Source organism: Lactuca serriola, chromosome 3 (assembly GCF_051521515.1).
Source record: "Lactuca serriola cultivar US96UC23 chromosome 3, Lser_US96UC23_V15, whole genome shotgun sequence".
In the NCBI taxonomy this organism is placed as follows: domain Eukaryota; kingdom Viridiplantae; phylum Streptophyta; class Magnoliopsida; order Asterales; family Asteraceae; genus Lactuca; species Lactuca serriola.
This window is the reverse complement of record NC_136410.1, coordinates 185,428,069-185,455,548: the sequence shown is the minus strand read 5'-3', so window position 1 is coordinate 185,455,548 and position 27,480 is coordinate 185,428,069. Positions and strand designations below refer to the sequence as shown.

Sequence of the window (27,480 nt, the reverse complement as noted above, 5' to 3'; positions counted from 1 at the left end):
GTTTAGTGTTTGTATTTATTTATTTTTCTATTTTTAACCAAACTTGTTATCGGTCACCAAACTAAACATGCCAAAATTAAATAAAAAATCTTATGTCCCCTCCCCATAACTAGGGGTGAGCGTGGTGCGGTTCGGTGCGGTTATTAGCCAAAACCTCACTACTAACCGCAAATGCGGTTAATCCAATTTCAAAACCGCATGGTGCGGTTATTTTTGCGATGCGGTTAGGCGGTTATTTTTGCGGTGCGGTTTTGTTTTTTTTGTGTTGCGGTTATTAACCGCATGGATTTGGTGCAGTTATTTTGTGTGGTTTTTAACCACAATTTAGAGCTCAAATAGTTTTAAGAGTTCAAACATATTACTTGTAATAAAAAAAAACCATAAGGTATAAGACAATTAACTATTTAGCTTAAACCACAAACAACTAATATTTTAAAAACGTCAAATCAATAGTAATTAACAATAAATATCTTAAAATTGTCTAATTTCATCATTTTTTCAAAGTGAAACATAAGAAAAAACAAACATTTTTGTCTTCTAGTAATGTATATGTCTTCAATTCATGAAACTTGTCTTATTTTTAATATTTAACAAACTAATAATTGATAAAAAAAAATTGTATATAATATATGCGGTGCGGTGCAGTTTTTTTTGCGGTTTTTGGAAACTAATAACCGCACCGCACTGCAAATTTGCGGTTTTTGAAAAACAGAAAACCTCACCATCGGTTTTTATTGCGATTGCGGTTTATGTGGTTTTTGCAATTAATTTTAGTTGAAAAACAGTGTTTTTGCTAACCCCACCACAACTCCCCACAACTTAAGGTCGGTTGAAAAACAGTGTTTGAACTCTATCAGTGGTGCCAAAATTGCCCACCCCTTCGACTCTTTTAGGGTGAAAGTGTAGATTCTTGGTAAAGAAGTTCGGTCTAATCGCATAGTGTTCTTCTTAACAGGTACGGTTTCGATTTCTTATGTACATCTTGTTAGTTAGGGTTTGTTGCTCGACTAGGAAGAAAATGGGACATGCTACATCTTGATTTTAGAGGACCTTAGTCGGGTTTTGTGACTCGTTCGTATAGTTATTAAGATTAATAATGCATTACGATGCTTTTTCGCTATGTCCATCGAGCTTGTTAATAAGTAGAACATGTAATTTATGAATCTGTGGATACGTCTCTTGCAGTTTACTCGATTATCTTCAACCCACATCCAATATGTCCTTCCAAAGACTTTGGATGCATCCATACCCGATTTTGACCTAAAGTGGATACCGGGTATGTTACATGTTGCACCAACACAACATCATTCAACTTGTGTGCTTCAAAATGGGGAGTATTTTCAAAAGTCTATCTGTTATAAGAAATCCAATAAAAAGCTTTGTTGGCTTTATTGAAGCCAACATTTCAATCTTAAGACATTGTTCAAAACAACGTTTGATCACAGAAGGCCAAGTTCTCCATGGCCATTTGTACAAAATTGGCATTTCATCACATAGACATGTAGCAGTCAAATTACTCATCATGTATCTAGATTTCAGAAGATCATTTGAAGTTGATCAATTACTTAAAGACTATGAAGGGTTTGATATGATTGTTCACAATTGTTTGATATCTGCCAATGTCGATTGGGGGAACATAGATGAAGCACGCAAGCTGTTTGATGAAATGCCTGAAAGAAATGAAGTTTCTTGGACTGCTTTAATTTCTGGGTATTTAAAATATGGTAGAGTGGATGAGTCCATGTGGTTATTTCAAAGAAACCCTTTTCAGAATGTAATTTCTTGGACAGCTGCAATTAGTGGGGTGTTGTCAAATGGAATGCATTCAAAATCAATAGAACTCTTCTTGGAAATGTTAAGATCCGGGGTAAACCCTAATAATGTTACGTTTGTTTCCATTGTAAGAGCTTCTACTGAAATGGGGAACTTTTCATTAGGAATGACCCTTTTGAGTTTAGCTATTAAACTTGGATATGAAGATGATGTGTCTGTTTGTAATTCTTTAATAACATTTAGTTTAAGATTAGGAAAAATGGAAATGGCTCGTGGAGTCTTTGAAAGAATGGGGAAAAGAGATGTGATTTCTTGGACAGCAATCTTAGATATGTATGTTCAAATGGGAAATTTGGAAGAAGCTCGGAAGGTGTTTGATGAAATGCCTGAAAGAAATGAAGTTTCTTGGAGTGCTATGATCTCAAGATACACCCAAAAAGGTTATGCAAAAGAAGCAATCAAACTTTTTCGCCAAATGATTGAAAATGATATTGCCCCAAATTCCTCTTGTCTTTCTAGTGCTATTAATGCTTTAGCTAACCTTAAGGCATTACATTCAGGCAAAAACATTCATGCCCATGTCATGAAACTAGGAATGTCAAACGATGTTTTTGTTAGTAGTTCATTAGTTGACTTATATGGTTCATGTGGAAACACTAAAGATGGGCGTCTAGTGTTTGACAATATCAAGAACAAGAATGCTGTTTGTTGGAATAGTATGATTAGTGCCTATACCTCAAATGGAAATCTAGAAGAAGCTAAAAAGTTATTTGATCAAATAACCATGAAAAACATCGGATCATGGAATTCGATGGTGTCAGGATTCTTAGGAAACGAAGAATATGATAAAGTTTTAGAAGTTTTCAATGATATGCTACTTTTAGGTCAAACACCCGATGTCTCCACCATTTCTAGTGTCTTATGTGCTTGTGCAAACTTAACCTCATTACACAAAGGAAAAAATCTCCATGGAAAGGCCTTGAAACTCGGGTTTCAACACGATGTATTCGTGAACACTGCTCTTGTTGACATGTATGCAAAATCGGGAGATATCGAAAACTCTAAGAGAGTTTTCAACAAAATGCATGAAAAGAATGAAGTTTCTTGGACTGCTATGATTCAAGGGTTAGCAGAGAACGGTTTTGGAGAAGAGAGTCTTGAATTGTTTGAAGAAATGGAGAAGATGAGTTCCATTAAGCCAAATGAGCTTGTTTTGTTATCAATCTTGTTTGCTTGTTCTCATTGTGGACTTGTGAACAAGGGTCTTTACTACTTCAACTCAATGGAGAAATTATACATGATCAAACCTAATGAGAGACATTACACGTGTGTGGTGGATATGTTGTCTAGATCAGGGAGAGTGAAAGAGGCGGAGGATTTGATCATGTCAATGCCATGTGAAGCAGAGGTGAGTGCATGGGGTGCTTTGTTGAGTGGGTGTAAAACATATGGTGAAGATGAGATAGCAGAGAGAGTGGGATTAAAGATTCAAGAAATGGTGGAAAAGAAGTCATGTGGGTATGTGTTGTTATCGAATGTTTATGCTTCAAGTGGGAGATGGAGTGAAGTTATGAAAACTAGGAATTTGATGAAGGAGAGAGGGTTGAAGAAGAGTGGAGGGTGTAGTTGGATTGAAGTGAGGAATGAGTTGCATTTGTTTTATTCACAAGATGGATCTCACATGGATTTGAATGGTATCTATGTAATCTTGGAATTATTGAAGTTTGATATGTTGATTCTTGAACATTGATTAGAATGTTGAATGATTTTCCAAGCTTTTAGTAAATAGTTCTTTCATATTGTGGGAGTCCTTTTTACAAGAAACAAAGGACATTTGATTTGATAGAATGAAACTAGTTTATGTTGATTTGAATTTCAAATTGCTCTTGAATCAATTGTGTTATATAATATAATTATATAATTTTATGAAAAAAGATCATCCATTATTCACACTTAGCTTTTATTAAAAAGTCTTCTTTAAAAATGTTTCAGATAATTGAAATGGTAGTTGAGTTGAATTGCACTACACCATCCAATTTAAACATCAAAAGGTATTTCATTTCTCTATTACTTCACATTAACTTCAAATTCATCACTTTGAATCATGTTCTCAAGTCCAATTTTTGTTTGCTGTAATTAACGTTATTGACTAAATTTGTCGCATAACATGAACTTGAAATGTATGTTTATGATTGATGATCAGTTTGTGCTTGAATTATGGGAATAAAAAAATCCCTACATCAACTAAATTTGGAAAGAAAGGAAACCCTAGATTGAGTTTACAAACAAGGTCTTGTTTGGGAAATGGAAATGGTGGTGTTAGAAGCAATGGGATTGGAAAGAGAGATGGGGTGATTATTGTTGATCATGGGTCACGTAGAAAGGAGTCCAATCTTATGCTAAGTAAGTGATGTGTTTTCATTTTCATCAAGTAAATGATGTTTTAAAATATCTGGAAAAAAAATCATGGAAAACTTGAGGAGGTGTAAGGAACCTATAAATTGATGTATTTGTGGTGATTTGATGGGTTGCAGATGAATTTGTGGCAATGTTTATAGCGAAAACCGGGTACCCAATTGTTGAGCCTGCTCATATGGTACTTTTTGTTTTTTTTTTAAGGTATAAATGTTTTTAATTGAAACTAATGAAAATTTTACTAAAAGTTTTATTTGGATATATAAAAATAGGAGCTAGCAAAACCATCAATACAAGATGCTTTTCATGCTTGTGTTGAAAAAGGTGCAAATCGTGTGATTGTAAGCCCTTTCTTCCTCTTCCCAGGGCGACACTGGCATCAGGTATACCAAATTTAACATCCTACTTTTATATTTTTTTTATTCTTGATAAAATAATTTATTGATATAAATAAATAATTTTTATTTTTTTGAGGATATTCCTTCCTTAACTGCTGAAGCTGCAAAAGACTATCCAGATGTCTCATATTTGATAACTGCACCTCTTGGACTACATTCACTTCTTCTGGTACCAAATTACCGATGTCTTCATTTTTTTTTTTTTTTTAATTTTACTATTACTAAATAAACTGTCTGAATCTGAGTGAAATGACCATTTTACCCTTCTTATATTTCATTTTTGTTGTAAACAGGACGTAGTGGATGACAGAATTAAACATTGCTTAAGCCATATTGCTGGTGATGCAGAGGAGTGTGCAGTTTGTGTGGGAACAGGAAAATGTCGTTTTCATTGATTTATATATTGAAAGAAAATCTATAAACAAAGTTTTAATTTTCAGGTAGAATAATTTTTTTAATTTGTATAATCACTCCAAGTCATCAGAGTAAATAGAAACTTTCGTTACAAGTTCATTTTATCTCATATGTTGTGTCATCATCCACCTTCTTTATGGCAGATTCCAAATAAACTTTATTTATGTGTCTTTTTTATATTAATTGTTAAAACATTAGATTTTGTATACATTTTGATGATATTGTAACAAAACTGAAACTTGTGTTTCGAATATGTTGCCATGTCAGCAGCAATTTTTGCCATATCATTACTTCAACACATAACATGTTAGAAACTAACTAATTTCTCAACAATGGAACAAAATAAAAAGTTGTTGAGGGACCTAGGTGGAAATTTTTTCGAATACTTACTGACATTTTCCCCTTAAAAAATCCAAGATTTGTTAAATATTGGTTATAATTCAACTTCATGTGCTTGTGTTTTGTTTCATTTTGGAACAGCATAGGTGGCAAAGGAGATTTAACTCTTGATTCTTGAAGCAAAGTGTTGTATAAAACCATACTTCTGTTGTATACATTTTTAAAAGTTTCTTTATATATACATACATAATTATATATTTACATTTTAACAATAGTAACCTAAGTTTTTCATCTAAAAAGCCGATATTTTTTTCACCCACTCCCACAATCCCGAAAATTTCTCCATCTCCAATTTTAAGCTTGCACTTTCTCGAGCTTGTGCCTGTGCTTCTGTTTCTTGTTCCACATCGCATCTTACTGTAAAAAAAATTTGCATCACACTTACAAGAAATATCAATAAAAATATTATAAAATAATACTCTTACCATTTTTGGAAAAAAAAAAATAATAATTACCGTTTTTTTGTTGGGATTGAGATTGTTGCTGTTTTTGGAAAGTCTTGGCTGCCATGAAGACATTTTGAGGTCTTTCCCATCCTTGTCCAAATACACCGTGGCCTTGTTTAGGTCGTGGGATGTTAAAGTATTCAAGTATAGCTAACTCTTCTCTTTCCACCCAATGGATGCAATTCATTGGGCATGAGTCCACTGCTACCTGTTTTTATAACCAAGTGTCTTAAGTCTTTCCCTTTTAGCATCCTACATAATTTGTAAGAAATAGCAACATACTTCCGTTGGTTTGTTTATTGTAACATCCTACTTTCATTTCTTCCTATTACAATACTTGATTTTTCAAAAAAATAATACTCTAAAAAGGAAATATTTGGAAGTATAATGTTGTGGTTGGTAGAGTTTCAACGTACAATTGCTTAATAAGAATAAAGATTGAAAGTACAATAATGAAAGTGAAATTTCGAAAGATAGATTATTATAGTATGATATCTATCGTAGTTTATATGGAAGTGTGTTGCTATTTCTTACATTTAGCCATGTTATATTTACAAGTAGCTCTTTGGTTACCTCAATGCTAGTGTCATCATCTCCAAATTGAACATTCACTCGAGCACATCCAATAATTTCATCCATTATGAATGTATTATGAGCATTGTGCACACACTCTCTACACCCTGTTAGAATTCAACATTTCAAATGTCATAACTGTAATTGTAGGCCCCACCCTATTTAGGGTTAAATGCAAGAAACGACAATGTACTTTAATTTCTTCCTATTAAAAATTCTACTCTCAATACTTTACCTAACTATAACAGTGTCATCCAGATACAAAGCAATTTTCACTGCTATGATCGGGTGGATTTTCCAAAATACAATGGTATAATAAGAAAAAAAAATGAAAGTGTAATGCAATAATTTAGCAGATTTTTCAAAGTACAATGTATTAATAAAAAAAATAATTGAATTAAATTGTTTTCGTAGAATGAAATGAAAGTAGGATGCGATAATAAACAAACAAATGGAAGTTTGTTTCTATTTTCTTGCATTTAGCCTTACCTTTTACCATGTGTTTTAACTTAATGAGGTTCGGTTGTATTTTAAGATCTTTATTGCAATTCTAGTTTAGGATATAATTTCATAGAGGAAAATTTGACCTATGCAAGCTTTCTCATCGACAAAGAGCGCTTGAGCGCGAAATGGTCCATTCCACGAGCTATAACCCATGTCTAATGAATCTCCAACAAACCCGACCCTTACATGGCCAATTGAAGCATCATAATCTTTTCTTAAATCGTCTTTCATTAGCACATTATACGCTTCATTCAATAGAAGCGTATGTTCATGACCCTGAAAACATGACATGAAATTATGAATAATCTTATTCGAAGGAGAGTCGTAGTTTGAACAATAGATATTTACCAAACTTGACCACTTCATAAAGTTTTATTATGTATCTGTCAAAGGAATTAGAATTTGAAGGATTTTGAATATGAAGGAATTGAATTATGTGCGTTTAATTAGATGTAAATGAAATGGAATTCGTGAGCCGAGAGGAGATTATATGTGAAATGCTTGGGTTAAGAGGGTATTTGTGTAATTTTCACAAAGGAAAATGTTGGGAGTTGAATTATGTTGGTTTTCATCGGTCAAAGGATTTTGTGAATTCCAACGATAACACAATTCAATTCCATACGCATTTGCAACCGAACACGGGAATGGAATGAAATTGAATTTTATTCCAATCAAATCCCACGGAGTCCAGCACACCAAATGACATTTAGTTTTTTTTTTTTTTTTGTTGATAAATAATAGATGTGACAATTTCGAGCCATTTAGTATGCTTTTAAAAAATTTTGAAATTTTGAAATCTGTTAAACATGTCATCAATGAAAGTGTATCTAAGTGATTACAACAATTGATTTATTTCAAAAAGTCGTATTACTTTTCCAACAATATTGGTTCTTTTTATATTACATTAATAATTTTGATAAATATGTACCAGGTAAGAGACGCACAGGTTGATTTAGATAAAATATTAAATTGTAAATAATAAGTATTTTTTTAAGTAAAATTTTGAAATAAAGAAGGAAGAAAGCTATTTATTGCAATTTACTATCATATTCATTATATTTAATACTTTACATATATAAATATAAATATTATTATACTAGTTTATAACCCGTGGGAATCACGGTTAAAAAATTAATTAAACTTTCTAAGTAAAAACTCAAAACTATTAATTAATAATTTTAAATAACTTATTAATTAAAATATATTTTTTTAGTTATATATAAAATTATAATCGTTGATTCAAATAAATAAGTAAAATATATCATCTTATAATTTGTATAAATTTTATTTTATTATAATTGGTATAAATTTTATTTTATTTTTATTCTAATATTATTAATTTAATGTAATTAAAATATGGTTTAAATTTTAAATTTTGAAATTTGAAATGGAGAATTAATAGATTGACAAGTGTCATGATATTAATTACAATGTCTAACATAGTGACACATGGCAAAAGAACTACTCTTTTATTAGTATAGGGATGACTTTTTAATTTTAAAAATTGAAAAAAAAAATAGAAATTGACATGTGAATATTATGTATAGTAGATATGAAAGAGAGAAAGATGTGGGGGACCTCTTGGCCTGCAATATCAGGGTGGTATTTCTTTTGTAGTTTTCTGTAGGATTCTTTTATTTCTTTAAAATTGGAGTCTACAGATACGCCAAGCAACTCGTAATAATTCCCACCATTTCTTCGTGTTTCAGCAGGATTTCGCATACAACATCTGCTCATCAATATAAATAGTTTTATTTTTTTATTATTTTTTTTTACAAAATCAATCTTTAAATAACAACCAAATGTCTCATAATCTTGTAAATAAAGTATTCTAGTGAAATGGACTAGACAAAATTTATATGGCGTGTTTAGAAAACGTAGCCGGTAGCTGACAACCGGAAGTTGTAGCTTTTATTTGTATAAAAATATTCAACAAAAGTAACCGCTAGCTTTTAGATATATAAAATTATATAAAAACTAAAAAACTAAAATTTTCCAAAATCTACTTGAAGTAGTTAAACAAAACGAAACTTTTGTTTAATTCGAGTTTTTTTTTTCTTTCGTAAAAGCTAGCTACAGAAAACATCTATAGTATTATTTTCCACGACCAAACGAGATAAATATGGTATTTGCCTTTTTTTTTTACATAGGTGGGATCTTAGGAAGTCCTTGTTTCCTATTTTTTGGGATAAAATATAACATTTTGTTGTCCCTATTAACATCAGTATTTAGTACAAAATGCTTTTTGATATCACAAAGGTATTATAAATACATAAAATCCCGATAAATAAGGGATGAACATATGTACAAATATAAATACAAAATATAATCCACTATAATATTAATGAATACTAGTTTGAAGGTACCTTGGGACAGGGAATTTTGGACGATTGAATCCATGGCGTTGATGAGTGGTTATGACCGGATTCAACACCTCGGGCAGCCGGAATATTGGGAAAGCCGACATATGTCTTTTCTTTTTTATATTAAAATGAAATGTAAGGTTTTTGTGGGCAGATATATATAAATTATGAAGGGATAATGATAAATGAAGTCTAGTGAATGAGAATATTCAAACGTGAAGATATTTATGTTTCTTTAGATATTTTCTTAGTGCACTTTTTGTTGACGTGACCTTCATTGTCATCATCGTCGGTACAAAACACAAATACATCCATAAGGCGCAATCTTTATGGATTTAGATTTGAATTTTCTAAAAAACATTAAATACAAATCATGTTGGATTAGTCGTATTTAATTCAAATTTGAGCTAGAGTAACTTAGCTAAAGGGAAATGATTTGTACATAACAGTTTTTTTTTCATACACAACAATTTATTCATTATACAGTATAACATTTTAATACACAACAATTTATTCATATAACATTTCAAAGCATAAGCATACAATATCTGTCTCTATTGAATTATTATGATTTAGCTGATAGCCTCAGCCAAACAAATTGTTGCTGTGGTGTAGTGGTTATCACGTCAGTCTTACACACTGAAGGTCTCCAGTTCGATCCTAGGCAGCAACAAATCATTTTTTTGCCCCTTCTTCACTCTAAATATGTTTCTTTGTGTAAAGTTAAAGGTTTTTATTTTTTATTCTTTTTATTACAATACCCTTTATAAGATTCATCTTAATTTTGTTATAACATAGGTTTTTATTTTTTATTCTTTTTATTACAATACCCTTTATAAGATTCATCTTAATTTTGTTATAACATTTACCGATGTATTAATACTTTTTATGTATATTAAGTAATAACCATATCAAGTTATTTTAACGTAACATAATCAGTTTTACAAAGCACCTCCTACATAAAAAGGATTTAAACGTATTAGTTTGTAAAAAAAAAGTCAACAATGAGAAAATCCTAAAAAGAATACTTTACACATCGGTGCGTAAACAAATAAACATATTTGAATTAGTTAAATTTATTGAGACAACTTACAAAAGGTATCATGAACAATTGATCATAGGAACCCATGAAACTCTACCTCAAATCGTAACAATTTTTCAAAATAAAAATTAGAGATCAACAATTTGGTCTCTTGCATTTAACTCCATACACTATTCTACAAAACCCGTTATAGATAATATAATATTAATATTAATTATCTATAAAAAAAAATCAAGCAATCTTCATGTCATCACTCTAATCATCCTGTACAATTGACATTACAGGAATACCCTTGCTGTTAAAGCTTGTACATTGTACTCGTACCTCACTGCCTACTTCAAAATCCTGCTTCCCACCACCCTGTAACATCAACCATCAAGGTTAAAACCGTAATTACACACTCTCCACAAACATGTATAATTTTATCAAAACCAATAAACGACACATTTCACAATTGCATAGTCAAATTAAAGGGGAAACTGAAAGCCTCTGTGTAAAAGTATTAAAATAAAAGAAACTACCCAATTATAGATTTTTCAAAGCAAAAACTATGGGTCCCACCACATCACTTAAAAGACCTCAAAAGAAAAGCTTGCTAATTAACAAGCTTCTTGAAAAAGCTACTCCAATAGTTTTTTTTATATTTTTCAAGAGCTTTTTGATTTGAAAGAGAACTTGTATTATAAGAGCTCCTAAATGAATTATAGGTCCCATCACATCACTTAAAAAGAGCTCAAGAGAAGAGCTTGCTAATTAGCAAGCTTCTCGAAAAAGCTCCTCCAATCGTTTTTTTATTTTTCAAGAGCTTTTTGAGTCGAAAGAGAACTTGTATTATAAGAGCTCAAGAGCTCCTATTATGGATTGCTCTTATAAGAATATAACTAAATGAAAGTATAATGTTATTTCTTGCAACTAACATATGATGTGTGACACATACCTCAAACCGATACATCCCATTAATTCCACCACCCAAATCCAATACTAATCCACGTGCACGTACTTGAACAATCTTTGCAGTTACTTTTGTTCCAAGCTTCAGCTTTTTTGCATCAATTGAAGTCTCCTCTACTTTTGATTCTCTATCTTTAAAAAAATCAGAAATATCCACTACATTTGCAAACATATGTTTATGTTTATCATCATCTTCCTCTTCTTCTTCTTCTGAGCTTGTATAATTAGAACCACTATTCGTTCTTTTTTCCGTTAGTAAAAACGGTTTCACCCCTTTAGTTTTTTTAGATCCCAAATCACAACCTAATTCATCCTCATTACTTAAAGACTTTAAACTCTTGGGTTTTTGAGAAGAAGATTTTGTCTTCAAAACACGTGGCAATTTGCTGTTATGTTTGACACTCGAAACTAAAGTGGACAGTTTCTCCTCCTCATCACACTCAACAGCGCTTCGGATCACAATCGGTGACGTGGCAGAATACGATGTGGAATTCTGGGGTTCTTGCTGACGTGGCGGATCCTCCTCGACAGGTGTCGAAGATGTTTTGATTGGATCGGGTTTTTTGGTCTTTTGAGGTAAAGTGGCTTTTAGAGAGAGTTTTATGTTGCCACGAAGATCCTGCCCGATACACATTAAAGAAAGTTGCTGCCCGACTGAAATCACATCTGAAATTTTGGATATCTGAAATAATATATTTTTTTAATTTATATTTTTAATAATATTAGTATTACTAAAGTCTAAAAATATAAATAAAAAGAGAAGAAAGAAAAAGATAACCGGTTCATGAGATAATTCAGAAACATGTAAGAGGCCATGTTGTCCACCATTGAACTCTACAAAAGCTCCATACTCTTTTATTGAAGTTATAATCCCTTTGTAAACACCTCCTACTTCAATTGCTCTCCCAATTATTAAATCAACCTGTCAAAGATCATATTATACATTTATGGGTTGTCCTTGTCCCTAAATAAATGCAAATTACTTAATTACCCTTTGAAAGATCAAGTACCTTTTCTTGCACTTTTTCCATTACGGATTGATTCTTTGCGACTATAGTTAGGGCCCCATCACTCACAGACATCCGAGCACCTGCAAGAAAATTACAAACCAATTTTTAATACATTATATTATAGCCAACATACGAAAGTCTAGGGACTAAACCTGTAAACATGGCAATATACAAAAGTTGAAGGGGTGGAAATTGTTGTTGTTCAAATTTGAGGGGGTAAAACTGACATTTTACAATGTAAAGGGGGTGGAAAGTGTCATTCTATAAAGTAAGGGGTGGAAAGTGCCGATCTACAAAATAAGGGAGAAGAAATTGCCAATGTATAGGGACCAAATCTGTCAACATAAGAAACTTTTGTGGCCAAAGTATTAAATAATAAAATAGATTAGTGACCAAAGTGTGAAAGAAGAAATTTTTGTGGCCAAATTATGAAAATACAAAAGTATACTATTCATAAGAGTGTTGCTTTTCATTATATATAATAATATTTTCTATAAAAAAAACATTTTTTAAATCTAATGCAGACCTGTTTCTTCTTCGATTTTCATCTTCAAGGCGCCAAGTGGTCCAATCAATCGGCGTAAATCATCGTTGCTATATTTTAAGGTAACTTCAAGACAAAATATTATTAGTTAATAGTTAAAATGGAAATTATTATAATAATAGTTGATAACAAGAATAAGCAATAATAATACCTAATCTTGGAGAATTTTTTCCATCTTGAGCACGTGCTGCATTTATTTCTTGTTCCATATGGTCAAGGATTTGGAGTCTCCCTTTATATGCGGGTCCCAGTGACTCACAGATAATATCAAGAGGAATTCCAGCGGGTTTTATGTCCAATTGGATTGCTGTAATTCCATTTCGGGTCCCTGCAATTTTAAAATCCATGTCCCCAAGATGATCTTCCAGACCCTAAAGATAGAGAACCAGATAATTTTGTTGTTAAGAGATTTGGATTCGTTTTGTTCTCAATAACAAAGATGAAAAAGAGTAAATTACAAATTTGGTCCCTTTGGTTTACTGTTTTTTGGGTTTAGTACAAGGGCAAAATGGTCATTTTAAACAAAGTAACAGCTGAGTAGTTATATTTAGTGAACAAGATGAAACCATGTGGAAAAATTTGAAAAAAATGGAACTTGGACTAAACATGTCAATTTAAGTATAACATAGGGATCAAATTTGTAATTTAGTTCGATAAAAATGTGAAAAGCTAACGACCAAGGGACCAAAACTGAAAGAAAGTGAGACCACAGGGACATAACTTTAACAATAACGAAATTTGGACTAAACCTGTCATTTTGAGTATACTATAAGGATCGCATTTTGTAATTGAAGCAAAGGGAAAACTCCATAAAAACCACTGTAGTTTGGATTTTTTTGGGTTTAACCACTGAAATAATTTTTTTTCCCTATTTTAACTATTGAGAGTTTGCTTTTATTTTCAGAAAAACCACTACATAAAACTTTGAATTCTATAAAAGCCATGAGAGTTTGAAAATTGTTTGGTTTAACCACTTGAAGAAAATTTTCTTTTCAAGTTAACCATCAAAAGTTCGACCTAAAAAAAAAATTGTAGTATAAAGTTTCAGTGGTTAAACCAAAAAAAAAAGGTCCAAACTACAATTTTTATATAATATGGCCTTAATCAATTTAAAACATTAAACATGACTTCCGAGGGAACAAAAGCATAACAAAACCATAAAATAAGGATCAAAATTGCAAAAAGATTCATTTTTGGGGTCTAAACCAAACAAAAAGTAAGCACAGGGACCAAATACGTAATTTGGTTATTAAAAAAAAGAAAAAAAAAACACTGACCAAAATATCAGTTAGTATACGATACTCATTAACAGTGCCAGTTGATGGATCAACTTCAGTAACAAGGCCTACTGAAAGCCCTGCAACATGTTCCTGTAAAGGGATGCCAGCATCCATTAAAGCCATACTACCTGCATCATCAATAAAGTGAAAATGACATTTTTACCCTCAGGTGGAAAATGAAAATTACATATATATATATATATATATATATATATATATATATATATATATATATATATACCTCCACAGACAGTTGCCATTGATGTTGAACCATCAGAGCTCATGACTTCAGAATTGATACGAACAGTATATGGAAAGTCACGTTCAGGAGGCAATACAGCAACAAGAGCCTTTTCAGCTAGAGTTCCTACAAAAAAAGATTCCAAAGTATATAACTCTATTTAGTTCTTTAACATAATTAATTGTTTTGTTAGGAGAGATTTTTAAAGTTGTTGAAAATATTATATCACTCATGAAAGATACATTAAAAAAACATCTATTTCAAATAAAATACAAGAAAAAAATGACATACATGTACAATGCTATAATTGGATTGTTTTTTTAAAGTACAATGTCCTCGATAAAAAAAGACCTTATATTTTGTGTTTTTTTCTGGATTAAACCTTCACTTTATTTTTTTTCATGATAATTTTTTTTTCATTTTTTCCGATTTGGCCCTTTGTCATTTTTCGCCAAAAAAAGTTGTAAATTGTGAGGATTTCTTCAGGAAAAACTAAAAAGTTGAGGGTTTTTTTTTCGTAAAAATGAAAAAATATAAGGTCTTTTTCATGAAAAAAAATAAAGATGAGGTTTAATCCGGAAAAAACGCCAAAATATAAGATCTTTTATTAGATTAACCCTAACAAAAATAATTGAAAGTACAATGTCTAAATTAGAGCAAATGACATAAAAGCCCTTAAGTTTTACAAAAATATGCGGATTTACCCTTCTACGTATTTACGTTCATTAAAGCCAGAGCTTCACAACTTTTTTTTCCAAATTTACCCTTTTGTGTAATTTAGGTTCATCAAAGCCCTTATGTTTGGAAAAAAGTTGCAAACCTCTGGCTTTAATGAACCTAAAATACGCAAAAGGGTAAATCCACACATTTCTACCAAACTTAAGGGCTTTTATGTCATTTTCCATCTAAATAAGATTTTTTTTGGAGGTGACATGTTGGTAATGAAAAGAAAATGAAAGTAGGATGCTATTAAGTACATTGCTATTTCTTAACAATAATAACTCACCATGTCCAACTTCACGACGATTTAATCCAGTTCTTTTCCCAACTTCATTAATACAGAAAGGTGGAAAACTGTAGTGAAGCATAAACCGTTTTGTTGGGGGGCCCACAATTGAATCCAAACGTTGTGCGTCCCCAGGGGCACCAAGGGTAACTGTACATAAAACCTTTAAAAAAAAATTATATTTTATTTCTACATAAATGAAATTATAATATTATAAATTTGTTTAATAACCTACCTGTGTATCTCCACGTGAAAATAAAGCTGAACCATGCAATCCAGGTAAACTGCCAGCTTCACAATACAAAGGCCTGACCTCATCCAGACGCCTTCCATCCAGCCTAAACCCTTCTGTAATGATCCTTTTGCGTATAATCTGATAAAATTATTGGGTTAAATGCATAAATGTTAAAATAGCAATGTACTTTCACTGATTTCTTTGTTATTAGTTGTTGTGATAAAAGACGAGTGAGTTACAGAAATGGTCCTTGTGGTATGCAAAATTGCAAGTTTAGTCCAATTTTTTAGGGTTACTTTTTGCTGCGGATTTAGGCTCTACTAATACTGTTTGAAATAGATATCAAATTGTTGTGAAATGACTTTAATATCCCTATTGGCCTATTATATCCAAAGGATGTGAGTGTTTCAGGTGGGGGTGGATTGGGGTGCATTTTTTGAATAAAAAGAAAAGAAGAAAACAGGGGTAAAATGGTCGTTTTACATATTCAACGTCCTACTTAGTTGTCGTAATAAAAAATGGGTAAATAACAGAAATGGTCCATGTGCTTTGCACAAATCGCAAGTTTAATCCAAATTCTGAAGTATGCATTTTATTGTGGATTTAGTCTCTCCTAAATGGATGTTAAATCGTTGTGAAATGACTTTTATACCCCTATTTTATCCTTCTGTCATTTTTTATTATGTATTATTAGTATTAAGCTTATTGTTATTGTTGTTATTAAAAAAAGGATATTATAAAATTTCATAGGATGTGGCTGGGTTGGGTGGGGGGGTGGGGGGGGGGCATTTTTTGAATAATAAGAAAAAGAGAAAACAGGGGTAAAATGGTCATTTGACATTTTGACGGATCCGCAACAGAATGGAAACTTAAGGACGACATTGAGACAATTTCAAGAATTGGACTGAACTTGAAATTTTACGCATACTACAGGGACCACTTCTGTAATTTACTCATAAAAAGATTGTTTAGAAGAAAGCATTAAGAAGTAGGACTTGATAGGCATATAAAAAGGCACCTGCTTTCGCACTGTATCAACTGTTTTTGATAAAACTTTTAAGCTTTCTTCATCACCTTCTTCCTCTAAAATACCTTTCACATTTTGTGCAATTTTATCTAAGGCTTCTCCACGTTCAAACTACAAGCAATCAAAAGAAGAAACAAAAAATTAATTAATTAAAATAATAGATGCTTACACAAAATATGACATACTATATAAACTCAATGTACCTTTCCATAAGAAGGATCTGTAAAAACAGCTTCAATGGGCGTTTCAGTCAAATCACGAATTTTATTCATTGTTCTTTCTGACACCAATGATAGTTTATATTCTTTTTTCTGTTTTCCTGCTTTTTCAGCGAGTCTTAACTGAGGTGCGATGAATTTAACTGCCTGTATGTATAATCAAAAGCTACCTCATGTCCTCATTTAGACTCTTGAAAAGTACTTTCTGGTTTTTATGAAAATATTGACCAAGGTTTATGAATTTTGACTTATAACTTACCTCAGGATGTGCAAACCTAAATGCAGCTTCAAGGTCTTTTTCGGAAATTTCACTTGCTTGTACATCTAACATCAAAGTCTTGTCTTTTGTGCAGGCATATACAAGGTTGAGATCACTTAGATTAAGCTGCATCAAATCCGTTGTAGAAAACAATGAGATATAGGGTATTCAGTATTGCAACTTTTACAAAAATCAAACCATTTATAGCATTGTGCTTTAAAAACGCAATTTTTTTTCTTATTAAGAAACAGTATTTTGAAAATTTTATCAAACTATTAGGATGATATTGCTATAATGGTGTAGATTTTTCAAAATACAATGTTGTAAATAGAAAGAAATGTAAGTAGGATGCTATAGTAAACAACTAAACAGAAGTATGTTAATGTTGCTTTTTCTTGCATTTAACCCTTTGATATATTTAGTGAGCAAATTGGAATCAATAACAAGTCACTGAACTTTGGAATTCATAGCAAGAATCATTCAACTTTCAAAAGTCATTAATATAAACATTTAGCCAAAACAATCAATTTTGAGAAGCACAATGGTTTTAATAACGATATTTATAGTCCAATGACTAAATAAGAAATAAAGTAAAAGACAAAGGTATGTTGCTATTTATTGCAATTTACAAGATGGATATAGTAGTTTCTAACAGTGAGGAGGAGGAGAAGAAGATTACTACCTCATCCATGGTTGGATTTACAACAAGATGCCCATCAATCCTTCCTACACGTATCATTCCAATGGGGCCACCCCATGGTATATCTGATAACATAAGTGCAGCAGAAGTGGCATTAGCTGCCATTACATCTGGATCTTGCTTCCCATCTGAAGAAAGCACACTAGCCATCACCTATAAACAACGTGAATAAGAGAGTATGACAATTGACAAACAGCTACAAATGGTGAAAGAGTTGAAAAACGAACAGGTGACATACCTGAACCTCATGGTAAAACCCAGCTGGAAAGAGTGGCCGAATAGGGCGATCAATTAGCCGACCACATAGAAGTTCTCGCTCTTTTGGAGCACCTTCTCTTCGCATATATGTGCCTGGAATCACTCCTTGAGCAAACTGTTTCTCTTGATAATCGACCTAAATCGGATATTAGAATGAAAGCCTCAGTCAAAAAGTTAAACAATTCAAACAATGAATAGAATCGAAATGGAAGGAGATATACGTACAGTGAGAGGCAAAAAATCGCGGACACCATCGCCTTTAGATGAGCAAACTGTGGAGAGCACTTTAGTATCGTCGATGCCTAATACAACTGCACCATTGGCGAATCTCGCTATCTTCCCTGTTTCAAACGTGAGTAGGCGTGATCCAATTTCGAATTCTTCTTTGAATACTTCAAGGACTTTGGTTCTGGAGACGGGAATTTCTGTATCTGCCGGCGAAGGGGAGGTGGAAGTTGACGTGGTGAAGCTGAGGCGGCTGTTGGTGATTGGACGACGGAAATATGAGCTTCGGCATCGGATACTGTAGAGTAGAGAAGAGACGAGGTGGTTTTTTCTGGTTATCGCCACCGAAGCCATGGCGAAAGTAAAGGTGAACCTTGGAGAGGTTTAGTGATGGAGGGTTTAGGGTTTAAGATTTTTAGCGCCAGGGGAGGCCGATGATTGACCGGAAACAAAGTGGGCACATGGCTTCTGTTGCTCAGATTTCTTTGTAAACCCATGTAAAATAGGATTTTTCCAGTAAAAATTTAGAATTAATTTTTACTATTTTAGTATATTTAATTTTTATTAAATAGTTATGTAAATTTTGAAATCTGAATAGCTACTACTATTTTAGTATATTTAATTTTTATTAAATAATTATGTAATTTTGAAATCCGTGTGGTTCATCCTAAATAGCTAATCGAATATGCTTTTGTCTCTTGGAATCGTATCACCCATAGCGAGGGTCTCGTATAATAGAATAATGACTACGTAACTATGGATGCAAACGAACCGGATTATTCCGGTTCGGATCGTTAAAATTTTGAAACAAACCTAGTCATAAAGAGCCCAAATTCAGGCCTAAAATAAAACTCATTTAATAAACGAGTCTTATCTCAAGTCTGCATTTGAGCACTCGTTTAAGCTTGCAGACTTAAATGAGCTATTGTATAATATATTTTTATTTTATATATTATTATATATTGATAAAATATGAAAAATAACGAGCCGGTCTTGATTTTAATGAGAATCACGGACGAACAATCATTAACGAGCCGATCCCGAGCTTCATATATGTTTCACGAGCCAAGTTCGTTCTCGAGCTCGAGCTTCTATAACTTTAAACGAGTATGGCTTGACTAGTGTCAAGGCTCGTTTACGTCTCTATACATAACCAAATGTATATTGTTTTGGTTAAAAAATAATCGAACAAAAATATACCAAAGTGTATGAGAGGTTGTGATGTTCAGTATAAAACAAGTATGTGATATAGCTCAAAGCAACACAATTCATTTACAAGGAAAACCTTTGATCCTTGCTACGATCTCCGGCATAAAACCTTAGGAGGTGATAACAATCACCTTCATTGATGATTTTATTGATTGAAATGAATAATTACAAAGAAAATAGAATGAGTATGAGTATAAGTGCTAGTGTTCTGTCCAAAAAAAATCGGGTGTTGTGTGATGCAGGTGATATATATAGTGTAAAGCTAATAACAATAATCCCGAAAATTTCGGGATCCTCCGAGATCAACTTATAGTCATTGCATGACTTGGTCCTCTGGGTCTTTTGCATGGTTGTGATTATTCATTGAGACTTTTACTAGTTATTTCTGTACATATGAGAAAGACAATATAATATATAATCGTTAAATAATAATAATAATAATAATAATAATAATAATAATAATAATAGTCAAATTCGTAGAGTATATTCAGGATCCTAAGACTTGAGGATCCTATAGTAGTTTCAAGATCCTAGCCCTAACAAGTGGCCCCAAATTATTCTTGCAAGATATTTGGAGTTAGTTTACCAAAATTCAAAGGGATAATTTTAAAATATAACGAAATAAATATGATAAGATTTTTTGAATTTTAAACCCTAACGGATAGGATTTTATCCGTTAAAGAGTCATCATAACTGGTCCAATCAATCTTTCTCTCGCTTTTGCCATTAGCATAAATAGAGGCAATCGATTAGGGCTACTCATGCGTGCATCTTTAAGCTTTCATTCAGTTACCTTAGAAGGTACATTTCTCTCCTCTTCTCCTTAATTTTCTCTTTCACTAACAATGGGCAAGAAAATGATCGTATCTCACAAGGACATCCTCACGTCCTCTGGGGATGATTTTGTCGACCAAAGGATCTTATACTACGATGAGATATGTTCTTTCGACGAAGATGATATCGAGTCATTGAAAATAGTTGGCGCTTTCTCTAACGAAGTTGTCTTCAAACCCTTTGATCTGAAACACCAACCTGATTTTGCTTCCTCATCGTGGGTCTGCTTTCCTGGATATCCCCTTGGCTTGGGTCTGAAATACCCCTTTTCCCGAGATTATTTCCAAGTTCTTTGAAGCCACTCAAATTTATTACGTCCAAGCCATGCCGATCGTCTGGAGAGTCTTGTTTTGGATTGAGAAATTAAACCGGTCTAGAGGTCTAGATATAGGTTTGGCTGAGTTGGATCACGTGTATGATCTTGCTACCTTCAAGAATTCCCGTTTTCTTCTTAGGCTTAATGTAACATCCTGTTTCGGATCGTTTTGTGATTCAAGGCTCGTGGGTCGTAATCCGGGTATGAGAAGGTTTTGAGGCTTTGAAGGAGAAATGTTTAGGCCCTTTTTGGATATGGATAAGGTAGGTTGTGTGATGAAAGGGGTTCGAGTTGTGCTTTAGAGCCCAAGAGCATCGGTGAAGGCGTTAGCTAGATCTTTTATGAAGTTTGGGGTTTTGTTCGAGGAGTTTTAAGGTTGTGACGTGTTGCTAGAAGCGTAGGGCTATTAAGACCCAAGGTGGGTCACATGACCCACTTAAAATTGCAATTGCATTTATAATTTCTATAGTAATTAGTTTGGGATCTACCTTGACATAAGTTTAGGACCTACCTTTTCAAGGTACCACATCCATTCAACAACAATATAATTCTCAACATAACATCGTATATAAAGCAAATGATTTTGGTGTTTTAGTCATTAACAATTAAGCAAAAAGTGATGAACATCCAATTTAGCATTTGTTTACAAATTTTTAATCAGTTAGGTCTTTTAGCAATATTAAGCCTAGTTTTAAGTTGGAAAAAAAAGAATTTTTTACTGGTATAACCTCTCGGTTCAACTAGTTTTTCATTAAACCAAAAGGGTTCTTTCTTTTTAATTACAATCGATTTTTTTTTTTAATTTTTTAATAGATGACCTGAGAGGCTTCTATTTAACCGGTCAAACAGTTTGGTTTGGTTTTTTACGGTCTACAATCCGACTCGAAACAAGTATTATTGATTATTTTATTTTTTATCAGATTCAATTAATTAGTGAACCATGTTGTGTCATGTTCTAGATTCGCCACTGAACATATCAACACATATATAGCAAACAAATAAACAGTCCACAAACAGGCAACTAACTAAACTAATCTAATTACCTAATAGCATACTGCAACCACCTCTAACTAACTTAAGCATACGAACATTAGGCCCAAAGATACAATTCTACCAACCAATCATACTTGTTCTTATATACTAACATACATGAATATATATTGTAGTACACAATATAGTGAGGTAACTCACTTGGATAATTACTTGGAAGACTGACATCTATCTGGACGATTCTACTGGTGATTCAACTGGCAGATAACATGTCAAACACGTATTAACATATAATACTTTAACCTATTAATTTCTATGAGGATTGGGTAATGAAAACTAGATATTTCACTAATCCCAATGAATACAGAGTGTTATATCAAATAAGGATCAGCCAAGCCAGACGGTCGGGAGACATGATCATTTTAACGTATAGCCTTTCTGAAATCCAACAACCAAACCAACATGACCATTCTAGATACTTCCCCCGTAAGTAGATCAATATATATATATATATATATATATATATATATATATATATATATATATATATATATATATATATAACAACGACTATGAATATAAACATAAGTTACACTAAAAACGTAGCTTAACTTATATGGATCCTAGTGAAAATCGGGAAAGATCGCAGGTAGGGATTTGATACCAAGCACTTCTATTTAGCCGACCCATTGCCTCAGAGATTCGCTAAAGCACTCCAAAAACCCAAAAGGTTGGACTCGAGGGGTGGGTGGTCTCCAGAGAGTTCGGAGTGAAGAGAATATTGCGAGGAAAGGGTAAGAAATGAAAGAAACCAAAGACATCTATTTATAGTACGTTTGCATGTTATGCACTATAGGTGCGCGTCGCTCACTAGGGTAACACTGATCCATCCGCTGCCTGCCACGTGTCAAATTCCATGTGGTCCTCATTGCACCTTCTAGAAGCTGCGTGTCGCGCGCTTTGTGCAAAATGTGGATTTTGTAAATTTAATATCTTCTTCATACGAGCTCTGTTTTCGAAATTTTGTTTATCTCCACGCGTAGCTATTGACGAGATCTATAACTTCCATTTAAACTCTGTTGGCTAATTTTGACTTTATTTTTAAGGCTACATTTTTAACATGCTTAGACTGTTAAAGCATGTTTAAAAATCATAACTCTCTCATGTGAATTTTGTTCTTGACTGTCTTTATATCGATAGAATCATATGGACGAGATCTTCAACTCTCGTTTAGATTGTTTTTCCTAACAATCGACCGATCTGTATTTCGGTTTCTATGTCATATAGTGATGCGTTGAAACTTCTCAAAATCATAACTTCCTCTTATGAGGTCAAATTCGAACGTTTTCTCTTCGTATGCTCTCAGTTTTGTGATTACTATGACTTTCGTCAAGACTATTTACCCTAAATAGTATTCTATCAAAGACGTCTATTTACCTGAAAGGTCGTTTATATTATAAGGAGAAAATAGGGTATTACAGATAACATTATGTGTAAACAAACTGACTTTAGATGAAAAGAAACCCACACAAGCTTGTATTAGTTGTGCCATTTGAACCAAAAACTAGAATTCACCATTCATTTACATGAGGATTAAAAGTTTTAAAAAATGCTTTCTTTTGTATGATTCATAGAAAAAGAATACTAGAGTCATATACAAAAAAATATGCTCATCAACATAAAACAATCATCTCAAAGATTGAAAAGCATCAGGAAACCGTCGAGACAATATGTGATATTTAAGTTTAACAACAAGCAAAAAGATGGTGTAGCATGGAAGATGCAATAATGCAACGATCAAATACCTGCATAATGTTTATGAGATGTTTTACAGCATTAGATTGGACTAAAAAATTATACAATATTTAACATTCTATTTTGAAGTTGATTTATTAGGTAATTATTGTCTAAAATAGCAGTGAAAGTTGTTTTGTATTTGCATCACATTGCTATAATTGGGTAGATTTTTCAAATACAATGCTGTAATAGGAGAAATGTAAGTCGAATATTGTATAAACAAAATTAACAATTATATTTAATATGTTAGTTATTTATGCCTTATAAAAGGGTTAAATAACAACACAATTTCCTTGATTTTGTTATAATAGAATCCTACTTTCATTTCTTTCAATTTCATAATTTTACTTTCGATTTTTTTCTTATTAGGACATTATACTTTGAAAAACTACCCAGTTATAGTAGTGAAAATTGCTTCGTATTTGAATCAGGTTGCTATAATTGAGTAGGTTTTTCAAAGTACAATGTTGTACTAGGAAGAAATGAAAGTATGATCCTATAATAAACAAATCAATGAAAGTACATTGCTACTTATTACATTTAATGATAATTTCCACAACCAAATTTAATATATTTGTCATTTATGAAGGGTTTAATGCAAGAAATAGCAACTTACTTTCATTGATTTATTTATTACAACATTTTACTTTAATTTATTTTTATTACAACATTTTGCTTCAAAAACTCATCTCAATTGTAGCAATGTCATCCAAATACAAAACAATTTTCATTGTTACAATTGAGTAGAATTTTTAGGGTATAATACCTTAATAACAAAATAAAAAATTGAAAGTACAATGCTATATTATATGTTTGAGAATACATACCACAATGGAGCGTATTCTACTGATAAGTCAAGAAATGGGTATGACCACCTGAAAAGAAAGAAATTACAACTAAATTAAATCACTAAAGATTCGAGTTTGAAATATATAAAAGTTAAGGTGAAAAAAATACCAAGTTGCAACAAAGGCATGAAGAATCCACTCAAAAAGCACGTAGAAACTAGTCAATAATAGAAAGTATGAAATTCGGAACCAAGGGAAGTCCTGAAAAATGTTTTTTTAACAAGTTAATAGTTTATAGAAGAAAATTTATTATTAAACACCAAAATTAACAAAAAAAATACATAAGAAACTATAGTCGAAACGTTACCAAGCTATTCAAGGCTGTGTCCCCAAGGAGCAAAACAAGATTAAGTGAATGTGCAACAACCGTCAACTGTAATAAGTAAGAAGAAAATTTTGAAGTGTACGAGGCAAAATATAGAAGTACCACATCACTAAATAGTGACCAAGTGTTAGAAATGTTACACCTAAGTGCCTTAAACTTTTTTTTTCAAGAGGTTTAACACCTTAGCTTTTAGTTTGTTACATTGTTGTTAAATTTTATATTTTTTGCTCCATTGTTATGAAACTTTATAAGTTTCAATTTTGTTCGTTGTTCTGAAAATGTTGAAACATTGATAGGACAATGTCATTAAGGAGTAAATTGTTCCATTATTGTGAAATTTTATTCTATTATGAAAAAAATTCTTTATTTAAAATAATAACTCTATAGTTATAAAAGTATGATATATTTTTATTAAGTCAATTTCTAATAAGAAAAGTTCAACTTCTTAAACGAATGAAGAGGTTACTATCCAAGAAAGAACAGAAGAACATTTATAAAACTTGATTAAATTTTGAGAACTTTTTTTTATTAAACAATGGAATAAAAACCTAGAAAATTTGACAATAATGGAACAAATTGAAAATTAACCGGTTAAAGTGTCATCAAAGTTCATCACGTATGTCACACTAGAAATAATTCAAAAAATAGAAAACGGTCAACAAAGTATGAGCAAATTGTAATATCAAGAAAGTGTGAGGACTCACAAAACCCATTTCATAACCTACGACCGTAAGGAATGGAGCCATCACTATCCAATAAACAGAATCTGTCAGCATCACTGCCCCAGCAATCATCTGGATGTAACAAACAAGTAAATTATAAGCAAATCATCTGTGAACTATGAACTATGTATTGTGTACTGTATAATGTATACTATGTATAATATAAAGTCGTCAAGGTTGATATACCTGGAACATGATTTGAAATACGTAGCCCCAAAATGAAGCAGTCAGCAAAAAATGACTTTTTCCTTGCTGACTCTTTGTATTCTCCTCATGGGTGAGAGGCAAAAGAAGTTCTTGCTCCTCACCCACATCATATCTTTTATGTTGCCTCAAACATCCATAAGCCGAGAGCACTGACCCAAACTACAAGCAAACTTCAAGACATATATAAGAACAAGTGTATCCAAGTCAATAAATAAAACAAGGGTTAGTGACTTATTTATGCAACAAAGGTATACAGTTTAACCAAAATACGCAACAACGTGGATTTCTTCCGAATTTATACAGCTATGATTCAACATTTTACCATAACTTTACCAATTTATTTGGTAAAAAACTAAAAATGTTTGTATAACCGGTTAGATATCCAATTCGTTGCATGAATCGGTAAAAATATGCAACTTTGTTGCAAAAATAAGTCATTAGATCTAAAAAAATACAACGAATATAATTTCAAGTGTAACTTTGTTGCATTGATAAATGCATTAGAAAAATGAAAAATTGGATAAAGAAAAGGTACATACCGCAAAATAAAAGGTAACCAAAGACAAAGTCCACCTATACAAAATCAGAAGAATCTCAATAATCTATATGGGTCAAAGGTTGCTAGAAGAATAATATATTTTTTTTTATTTGAAGAAAGTTAATTCCAATGTTATCAAGAAAGATAGAAAAGAGCTTACTGAGTATAATAGAAAAATAAATCAGTCCCATGAATGGCAACATCAGAGGTTCCAGCAGCTAGAAGCAAACAAAAGGAAATGATTCGGAAAGTCAATAACCATGCAGGATGTATTCCCTTTATACATGGCATCCATGCTTCAGAATCATAATTAAACCACACCCTTTCTTGCTGTTTCACCTCTTTATAATTATCTGTATTAGTTGAACCTTCATATTTCCAAATTAGATATGATGCTATAACCATGGAAGTAAAGACCCATATTGCACACAGTAAGAACTTCCATGTCAACCAGTAACTCAGATTAGTTGTATCATTAGTCAAAGTAAGCTCCATCCTGTAAAAAAACAAATGAAGATACACACGAAATATGGAACAAATGATTGAAAAAAAACTTAACAGATGATTGAAAAAAAAACAAGAACTCAAACTATAAACACGAAATATGGAACATGATCGAAGATAAACAGCATTGCATACAAAAATGAAACAGTAGATAAACAAACTTAGATGAAATTAAGTGAAAGTAGTTTGAGAAACTTACAGGAGGAATTAAAACAACAGATGGAGGGCTGTTTTTGCTTTGTATCGATCAAGAAGTTAACATAATATGAAGGGATTGTTATTTGTTAATATGATAAGTAGGTGATAAAAAATTTGAAAGAAAAGTTAGTTTTTTCTTCATCTTCTCTCTCCGACAACGATAGGCGCCCAACCAGAATCTTCCGACGGAGGGAAAAGAAATGCCGTGTCTGAATGGGCCTCTCATGAGTCATGAAACCTTTTTTATAAATTGACCACGTTTATCAATGTGTTTGGTTTGATTCCCTTTCAATAGTCAATTAGTCAAATATGAGGAGAAAATGAATTATATCTATATTAAAAACCAAAGTCGGTGGCCTCAACTTTGGTTTTCAACCCCCTTAACTATTTCACTTTTCAATTTTTCTCCTTTTTAAAATATTTTAGATTAGTTAATAGCTTTTTACTTTTCAAAATAGCATCTTCATCCTTATACTTTATAAAATATCGATTTTACCCTTTTATCTTTAAAACTTTTATAATATTTTTTCACCCATTTTATTTTCTAAACTTTTGTGTTTATCTTCGTAATATATATAATTTGACTTTTTATATCACAGACATTTTCTATTCTTCTACTTTGTAAAATTATATTTTTCACCCCTCTACTTTTTATAATATAACATTTACCCCCTTAACTTTGAAATTTCTAAAATATCACTTTCATCTTCT

At 32.1% G+C, this 27,480-nt stretch overlaps 5 protein-coding genes and 1 non-coding gene across 8 annotated transcripts; 3 read left to right on the top strand and 3 right to left on the bottom strand.

Annotated features, from left to right (window-relative positions):
• The first annotated feature begins 811 nt into the window (after positions 1 to 811).
• SIRB (sirohydrochlorin ferrochelatase B) lies at positions 812 to 5,109 on the top strand. 2 transcript variants are annotated; one of them, XM_079031569.1, is made up of 8 exons: positions 813 to 955; positions 1,186 to 1,276; positions 3,766 to 3,824; positions 3,977 to 4,176; positions 4,308 to 4,369; positions 4,461 to 4,571; positions 4,663 to 4,755; positions 4,880 to 5,109. In XM_079031569.1, the coding sequence occupies exons 3-8, from the start codon at positions 3,775 to 3,777 to the stop codon at positions 4,979 to 4,981; spliced, it is 618 nt and encodes a 205-aa protein (XP_078887695.1). In that variant the 5' UTR covers positions 813 to 955; positions 1,186 to 1,276; positions 3,766 to 3,774; the 3' UTR covers positions 4,982 to 5,109. The 2 variants fall into 2 exon arrangements, with proteins under 2 accessions (XP_078887694.1, XP_078887695.1); XM_079031568.1 differs by lacking the exon at positions 1,186 to 1,276 and having other exon boundaries at positions 812 to 955.
• On the top strand, positions 1,284 to 3,646 carry LOC145093438 (pentatricopeptide repeat-containing protein At2g22070-like). Its single transcript, XM_079031565.1, has one exon. It carries the CDS (start codon positions 1,286 to 1,288, stop codon positions 3,521 to 3,523), a length of 2,238 nt encoding a protein of 745 aa, XP_078887691.1. The 5' UTR covers positions 1,284 to 1,285; the 3' UTR covers positions 3,524 to 3,646.
• Positions 5,110 to 5,498: 389 nt separating the features above from the next.
• On the bottom strand, positions 5,499 to 9,443 carry LOC145093439 (chaperone protein dnaJ C76, chloroplastic-like). The gene is made up of 6 exons (XM_079031567.1): positions 9,289 to 9,443; positions 8,501 to 8,651; positions 7,006 to 7,198; positions 6,419 to 6,525; positions 5,855 to 6,053; positions 5,499 to 5,756 (listed from the first exon to the last, which is right to left on the bottom strand). Exons 1-6 carry the CDS (start codon positions 9,387 to 9,389, stop codon positions 5,632 to 5,634), a joined length of 876 nt encoding a protein of 291 aa, XP_078887693.1. The 5' UTR covers positions 9,390 to 9,443; the 3' UTR covers positions 5,499 to 5,631.
• A 442-nt stretch (positions 9,444 to 9,885) lies between these two features.
• TRNAV-UAC (transfer RNA valine (anticodon UAC)) lies at positions 9,886 to 9,958 on the top strand. The gene has a single exon. It is a non-coding gene; the product is annotated as a tRNA-Val (tRNA).
• Positions 9,959 to 10,329: 371 nt separating this feature from the next.
• LOC145093437 (polyribonucleotide nucleotidyltransferase) lies at positions 10,330 to 18,757 on the bottom strand. The gene is made up of 16 exons (XM_079031564.1): positions 18,282 to 18,757; positions 18,037 to 18,192; positions 17,781 to 17,951; positions 17,099 to 17,224; positions 16,825 to 16,986; positions 16,613 to 16,732; positions 15,595 to 15,732; positions 15,360 to 15,522; positions 14,354 to 14,479; positions 14,110 to 14,240; positions 12,984 to 13,203; positions 12,815 to 12,898; positions 12,289 to 12,368; positions 12,057 to 12,200; positions 11,265 to 11,960; positions 10,330 to 10,687 (listed from the first exon to the last, which is right to left on the bottom strand). Exons 1-16 carry the CDS (start codon positions 18,633 to 18,635, stop codon positions 10,583 to 10,585), a joined length of 2,976 nt encoding a protein of 991 aa, XP_078887690.1. The 5' UTR covers positions 18,636 to 18,757; the 3' UTR covers positions 10,330 to 10,582.
• Positions 18,758 to 23,151: 4,394 nt separating this feature from the next.
• Positions 23,152 to 26,981, bottom strand: LOC145093436 (uncharacterized). 2 transcript variants are annotated; one of them, XM_079031562.1, is made up of 9 exons: positions 26,771 to 26,981; positions 26,228 to 26,563; positions 26,069 to 26,102; positions 25,509 to 25,688; positions 25,305 to 25,394; positions 24,583 to 24,648; positions 24,385 to 24,476; positions 24,255 to 24,302; positions 23,152 to 23,435 (listed from the first exon to the last, which is right to left on the bottom strand). In XM_079031562.1, exons 2-9 carry the CDS (start codon positions 26,560 to 26,562, stop codon positions 23,318 to 23,320), a joined length of 963 nt encoding a protein of 320 aa, XP_078887688.1. In that variant the 5' UTR covers position 26,563; positions 26,771 to 26,981; the 3' UTR covers positions 23,152 to 23,317. The 2 variants fall into 2 exon arrangements, with proteins under 2 accessions (XP_078887688.1, XP_078887689.1); XM_079031563.1 differs by having other exon boundaries at positions 26,228 to 26,981.
• Positions 26,982 to 27,480: the final 499 nt, after the last annotated feature.

What these genes read in the sequence shown, in the direction of transcription:
- LOC145093436 (XM_079031563.1), bottom strand. Translation starts at nt 26,562, where the DNA reads ATGGAGCTTACTTTGACTAATGATACAACTAATCTGAGTTACTGGTTG. An exon ending in TATTTCAAATCATGTTCCAG is followed by an intron (nt 25,395 to 25,508) that starts GTATATCAACCT and finishes TGTTACATCCAG; the next exon opens with ATGATTGCTGGGGCAGTGAT. An exon ending in CATGCCTTTGTTGCAACTTG is followed by an intron (nt 24,303 to 24,384) that starts GTATTTTTTTCA and finishes CTTTCTTTTCAG; the next exon opens with GTGGTCATACCCATTTCTTG.
- SIRB (XM_079031568.1), top strand. Translation starts at nt 3,775, where the DNA reads ATGGTAGTTGAGTTGAATTGCACTACACCATCCAATTTAAACATCAAA. An exon ending in TTGTTGAGCCTGCTCATATG is followed by an intron (nt 4,370 to 4,460) that starts GTACTTTTTGTT and finishes ATATAAAAATAG; the next exon opens with GAGCTAGCAAAACCATCAAT. An exon ending in GACTACATTCACTTCTTCTG is followed by an intron (nt 4,756 to 4,879) that starts GTACCAAATTAC and finishes TGTTGTAAACAG; the next exon opens with GACGTAGTGGATGACAGAAT.
- LOC145093437 (XM_079031564.1), bottom strand. Translation starts at nt 18,635, where the DNA reads ATGGCTTCGGTGGCGATAACCAGAAAAAACCACCTCGTCTCTTCTCTA. An exon ending in GCGATTTTTTGCCTCTCACT is followed by an intron (nt 18,193 to 18,281) that starts GTACGTATATCT and finishes TATCCGATTTAG; the next exon opens with GTCGATTATCAAGAGAAACA. An exon ending in GAAAATCGAAGAAGAAACAG is followed by an intron (nt 12,369 to 12,814) that starts GTCTGCATTAGA and finishes ATTTTCTTGCAG; the next exon opens with GTGCTCGGATGTCTGTGAGT.
- LOC145093439 (XM_079031567.1), bottom strand. Translation starts at nt 9,389, where the DNA reads ATGTCGGCTTTCCCAATATTCCGGCTGCCCGAGGTGTTGAATCCGGTC. An exon ending in CTGATATTGCAGGCCAAGAG is followed by an intron (nt 7,199 to 8,500) that starts GTCCCCCACATC and finishes TCATGTTTTCAG; the next exon opens with GGTCATGAACATACGCTTCT. An exon ending in ATGATGACACTAGCATTGAG is followed by an intron (nt 6,054 to 6,418) that starts GTAACCAAAGAG and finishes TTATAAAAACAG; the next exon opens with GTAGCAGTGGACTCATGCCC.
- LOC145093438 (XM_079031565.1), top strand. Translation starts at nt 1,286, where the DNA reads ATGTTGCACCAACACAACATCATTCAACTTGTGTGCTTCAAAATGGGG.